This window comes from Armigeres subalbatus, chromosome 3 (assembly GCF_024139115.2).
Source record: "Armigeres subalbatus isolate Guangzhou_Male chromosome 3, GZ_Asu_2, whole genome shotgun sequence".
NCBI lineage: Eukaryota > Metazoa > Arthropoda > Insecta > Diptera > Culicidae > Armigeres > Armigeres subalbatus.
Genome location: NC_085141.1, coordinates 409,185,881 through 409,191,382, shown reverse-complemented (window position 1 = coordinate 409,191,382; position 5,502 = coordinate 409,185,881). Strand labels below are relative to the sequence as shown.

Sequence of the window (5,502 nt, the reverse complement as noted above, 5' to 3'; positions counted from 1 at the left end):
GCGTGGGACCCGGCGCGTAACCGTTGAGCCAGTATGCTAATTTTAGAAGAGAATCGCAATAATAATGATGAATTAATTGATTGAGCGAAAAAAAAATTTGACGGGAAAGGTCAATTAGCTCAGTGTGCGGGGCCTTTTGTGTCCAGGTCGAAAACCGATAGAAACGCAAAGTTCTGTTATCATTTTCCTAAAAGAGGTCGCTTTGCATGGATATGCGTTTTGCCAGTGATGCCAGTGTGAGGATGAGCGTGTACATAATGACATTTCGAGTTTGTTTACTAAAATTTTTGCACCGTCTCACTGTCTCAGTGCTTTCATAATACATTATAGTTCGAAAAATTCAATTTTCAGGAAAAATCTTAGTTTATGTGAATTTTGTTACATTTTTTATAGGAAAATGTTGAAACAAGTACTGAAAACTGGTTATGGGTTAAAACCTTTTCGGGTTACTCAAAGGAATTTCCTGTCAGAAGCGTACTTATGTCGAGAAGAATGGCAAGCACGTCTTACCACACCGGTGTTAGCCAAAGTGAACCACGATGCTCTATATTACGAACTGGAGCACAAATTCCAGCGAAAGAACAAAGTATCCGCTATTGATATCGACATATACGCCAACAAGTTGCTGGATGACTCCCACATCGACGAAGTGGCAGATTTGTTGTACAAGTTCCGTCTAACGGAGGAAGCATCGAACGTTTTGCCGTCTACTCAGCACGCAATTGTTCGGAACTACATTCAGCACAGTCGCTATGCAGAACTGATCGAGATGCTGGACAACAGGATCGGTTATGGCGTGTTTTTGGACGATTTCACGGCGAATTTGGCGCTTAACCAGCTGGTTACGACCAACGAATTCAAATGGGCGGCAAGGTTTGCAACGCTGCTTGGATTGCAGGAAGATTTCGGTAATCCAATAACCAGAGCGCTTGCAACTTACGGGAGCTATAGATATATCAAAGATGGTGAGATAGATCACTTTGACGATTTGGTTCCGCCACCGCCGGTGGATCCTGCTGAAACCAAGAAGAAAAAGAAGGAAGAGATTAAGGTTCGAGTGAAGTTTCTGCGGAACGAGTTCTTTGACGATCACTTCGACTTGCGAGATTCAAAGCTGCTGCTAGGGAAGACTTTCTTCACATTAGGGTTGAGTCATGGGGCTGGTGTGCTGGGGGACAGCTGTCGACTTCTGGGTTTAGTGTTGTACGGAAAGTGGGAAAAAGCTGTTGCGCTGCTTGGCCAAGGGTTAGAAATTAACGCGGATGTGGCCAAGCTAGTCAGAACTTTTGCTGAGAAAGTAGATAACAAGGAGGATGAGCAATACAATAAGTTGTTGGAAGCGCTCAGTGTGCTCGAATCCAATGCTAAATTGAGCAGCGAAAGTTTTGAGAAGTTGCTGCTGGATGATATCAACAAGAGTGTTGCTGAGAACGAACAAAGCCAGATCAAGGAACAGGCGAAAGTAAGTAGACTTGTAGACCAAAGACCAAATATGTTCAGGCCTCTTGAGTGGTAAACATTTTGAAATAGGGTCAATTTCAAGCTACTACGAATTCTATTCGATCAATGTACCTTGGGAACACTAAAGTAAGAACGATTTGATACCGCGATGCGTCTCGGAACTGCCCAAGTACTTGAATGCATTGTCCAATTTGATTTCATTATCACCAATAAAAATGTTATCCAAGTATAAGAATCAATTGACATCTAAATGTAATTACTTTGCTGCTATTTTCTTCCTTGACTTGTCATAACTGGTTATGGTATTCAATAAAATTACAACTCTTGATTTTTTGGCTTGAGCTACTTTCTATCAATTCTATCAAGTAAGAAAGTAGCTTCCCTTTTCAGTCAAATTTGAAACTTTCTCCTTAAGTTTTAAAAACCTTTTTTTTCGCAAGGACGTCTTAATACCCTATTGTGCTTTTTCTTTGCAGATCTACAGCGAATGGTGCAACATTCGGCATCAGAGGCTTGACGATGAGTTGGCCCGATTGCAGCGTGCCAAGCGCATCCAAGATGTTGAGCGATTGGCCCATCAAATGGAACAGGAGGAGCAGAAGCTGTGGTTCTTTGAAAACGAAGATAAGATTGATTTGCAGATCGATAGCAAAAAAGTGATCTATCCCAAGCGCTGGTTCGGCAAAAAGAAGAAGCCACGTGTCATCGACGAGGGATACGTTCCGCCAGAAGTTCGCCAACGACAGGGCCAGTAGTTCTATCAGAGTTAGAAAGGTTCTTTCAACAGCAATGGAAGGCATTCAATAAAGCTTTTAATGGGCACTTTAGTGTATGTTGAGTATCGTACTTTTTTTTGTTGAGAGTCCTAAAATATGCTTTCGATTACATATATTTATTGTGTATGTTTTCCTTCTAAAACATTTACGTTTGGATTACTGTCTGCTCGCCACCTCCATCCGGCGTATGTTATCTTCTAATCGTTGACTCTCGCTCTGCATTTCGGTGAGATCGTGCGTGATTTGCGCTAGATTGGCAGCCGTATTCCGACCCTTCTCGTTTTCAATTTGATCCTCTAAATCGCGCACTTCGCGTTTGATCGCACCCGTTTCCTGTACTAGTTTTATCAGCTCTTCGCAGTCGGAGTGCAGCGTGACCAGCAGTTTGTAGGCGCGTTTTGAGTGTTCATCCTTTTTCGCGTTGCGGAAAATCAAATCATCCGTCACGGTGAACTGTCGATCCAGCTGACCAGTAATTGTGTTGATTTCTTTTTGCAGGGAGCGCGTGTCCTGCAGGATCTGGTCGATACCATTTTTCTGCTTGCGAATGTTTCCAATGATCTCCAGGATTCGGCTGGTGTAGGCCGTCCGGTTGATGGTTTTGTTTAGCTTTTCGAATTCTTTCTGGAGACGGGCATACATTGCACCCTTCGTTTGAAGATCGACGACTACTTCTTCGCATTTTTGTCGGGTTGATTCTATTTGCTCCAACACTTGTTGTGATTTTGACTAAAAATTGAAAATCATTCAAAGCCAAAGCTGCTATGCGTTTGAGTTTAATTTATCCCAATAAGGCTAACATACGGTTTGCAGCAATATATAAATAAGGCGGTAAAAAGCAAAGGGATGGAAGTGACAATCCGAGAAAGTAGATTTTTTTTTGGAGAAAAATGTATTATAATGATGATTCATGGAAACTACTCCACTCGGTTATATACATGCGATAGGTTGAAGGTTTTTAAGTTCAAAATAATAAATTGTGCCATGCAGGAGGCGTGGTACTAAGACTAACGTGTAATAAATACAGCATAATAGTACCGCATTCAAACACATAATCATATGCAGCTATTTCTAGTACAGAACTCCCAAATACTAAAAAATATAAATATGTAAACATAAGAAAAGTTTTTCACGAATAGACTATAAGATCACTCCTTATGTTAATTAACAAAGGAAACAAAAAAACTCACCAATTTATCCGAATTCTTCAGTCGATATGCATCCAGAGTATCAACCAATGGAACCCGATGAGTATCCCATTGGTTCTGAAGTTTTTTCATACGTTCATCTCCAGCTGCGATAATTGTTTCTAGTTTCTTTACGTTAACCTCCGGATCTTCCAGTAGAATATGGGTCCGTTCTTTGATCTTTTTCTCTTCTTTCAATTTGATAATTGCTTTTCTGTATGTCTCCGCTGACGCATCTACTTCCTTACGACTTTTCTCTAATCGCTTACCATCCTCGGAGTTCTGTTCGATTTCCTGTTGCAACGCTTCGATGTCTCGCTGAAGCGATTCCAATGGACTTCTACCAGGTGTTGCTTCTGCGATCACAGTACCCAATGCTACGTTCTCAATCGTCCCACCTGATGCTTCGCTAGGTACCACCTTCCGATGTTTAGATTTGGAATAATATTCTAATAATTTATCATTCACTGTCGGCAGTTTAAGTTGCCGATCCACTTCATCAATGGCACCTGATAAATTTGATTTGATTCCGCCATCGTTTGCGACTATCAATGATGGTACCAGACTATCTGCATCCAACCCACTCAAATTTCTGCTGGACCAAAATTCTCTAACTTCTGCAAAAAAATAGAAACAAATATTCAGTACCTTCGACTTGATCTCATTCTTTTTAGATTAAACCTGCAGCAACATCACTTTGCGTCACGAACGGAACATTGATCTTCTTGGGCACGAACCGACGAAATGCTATTTGAGCTTGAGACTCCCCACTGCTGCCAGCAGCCTGTGGTCCCATTTGACAAAATTCCGGCATCCACGGGGCTTGCAATTGATTTTGTAAACTGCTCAAAATCCTATTCTCCAACTCGGTTGCACTGTCCAATGGTTGACCGCTTGCCGATCCCTTGTCCGCAGAATCTTTCGGAAGCTTTTCCACCAAGAACATCAAAACACGACGTACCTCAGCAACGTTGGAATACAGGAATGTCTGATAGCCAATGTCTCGCCGGTAACCGATGGTCTGTAAACATACAACACACGCATTAACATCTTTCGATCGGTTAGCGTTGCGTGTAACTGATATAGATCACTGTCTTGAACTATATCTTGTTCTATGTTGAGTATCGCCAGTTAGGACCAACTTACCCGACAAGCTTCGGCAAGACTGGCCGTGGCGGTAAAGCGTTGTGCCATCCCGGGAGGTAACGTTTGAGGAAGTTCTAAGCTAGGATCAATCAGCGATATACATTTCGACACAATCTGTACCAACATCGACGGACTGATGTGGCCTAAACTGGTTACTTCTTCGTCGAGGTTACTAAAACGATATATTTATGGTGGACTACATACTCTGCAAAATTACTGCACAAAAAAAGTTACCATTCAATTTGGCGTAGTGAATGTAGAATAATATTGTCGATCTCATCCATAATGATGCACCAGTATTTTTGATTATATGAGGAAACCTTTCAAGCTATTGCTGATTCACTAGTTTTATAGCTTTGAATGATCAATCACTATACTCTTTCCGTCCGCCGATTCAAGAAGATTAGCACATTCCCATTTTTGTTCTTTCTCACCTTATAAGAAATGAATGGAAATGTAAACGAAGATAATGCACAAACTCACACTAGGATCGGTCCAAAAAAATTTCTTGAGTTTTCTTATCAAAATTTAACTTACAGAGACAAGTAAACACCCATCCAAATTATTTGGATTTTGGATGCTCTCAGTGATAAGATTGGGATTTGAGTGATGGGACAAAAAGTTATGCGTTTTTATGTTACGTCAAAATACTCGATGGATTATGTTTTGTTTTGTTCGCATAGGTTCGCATCTCCAGAGGGTTCTCAAGCTAGCTAGCTAGAATATTTTTTCTACTAGAGGTCACTAGTAGGCAGTGCATGGGGAATAGGTGGTAAAATGAACACACAACACGTACGTCCCCAACCCCCATTTTACGACAAAACTCAAAATTCAAAACCACGTAGCTCAGCCAATTTCGAACGGATTTTCAAGCAATATTCTGGAATCGATCACAAAATTCCTATAGTTTTAGGAACCGATGTCAATTTTCG

General features: G+C 41.2%; 2 protein-coding genes across 2 annotated transcripts; one reads left to right on the top strand and one right to left on the bottom strand.

Moving 5' to 3' along the window:
• Positions 1-272: 272 nt before the first annotated feature.
• LOC134227121 (uncharacterized) lies at positions 273-2,293 on the top strand. Its single transcript, XM_062708397.1, has 2 exons — positions 273-1,462; positions 1,938-2,293. The coding sequence occupies exons 1-2, from the start codon at positions 398-400 to the stop codon at positions 2,214-2,216; spliced, it is 1,344 nt and encodes a 447-aa protein (XP_062564381.1). The 5' UTR covers positions 273-397; the 3' UTR covers positions 2,217-2,293.
• Positions 2,266-5,238, bottom strand: LOC134227120 (coiled-coil domain-containing protein 22 homolog). Its single transcript, XM_062708396.1, has 6 exons — positions 5,108-5,238; positions 4,805-5,004; positions 4,571-4,742; positions 4,106-4,445; positions 3,428-4,041; positions 2,266-2,966 (listed from the first exon to the last, which is right to left on the bottom strand). The coding sequence occupies exons 2-6, from the start codon at positions 4,852-4,854 to the stop codon at positions 2,394-2,396; spliced, it is 1,749 nt and encodes a 582-aa protein (XP_062564380.1). The 5' UTR covers positions 4,855-5,004; positions 5,108-5,238; the 3' UTR covers positions 2,266-2,393.
• Between the last annotated feature and the right edge of the window lie 264 nt (positions 5,239-5,502).

Coding starts and splice junctions, on each gene's coding strand:
- LOC134227121 (XM_062708397.1), top strand. CDS start 398: ATGTTGAAACAAGTACTGAAAACTGGTTATGGGTTAAAACCTTTTCGG. Junction 1,463..1,937: donor AGATCAAGGAACAGGCGAAA/GTAAGTAGACTT, acceptor TTTTCTTTGCAG/ATCTACAGCGAATGGTGCAA.
- LOC134227120 (XM_062708396.1), bottom strand. CDS start 4,854: ATGGATGAGATCGACAATATTATTCTACATTCACTACGCCAAATTGAA. Junction 4,743..4,804: donor TCACTACGCCAAATTGAATG/GTAACTTTTTTT, acceptor ATATCGTTTTAG/TAACCTCGACGAAGAAGTAA. Junction 2,967..3,427: donor TGAAGAATTCGGATAAATTG/GTGAGTTTTTTT, acceptor TTCAATTTTTAG/TCAAAATCACAACAAGTGTT.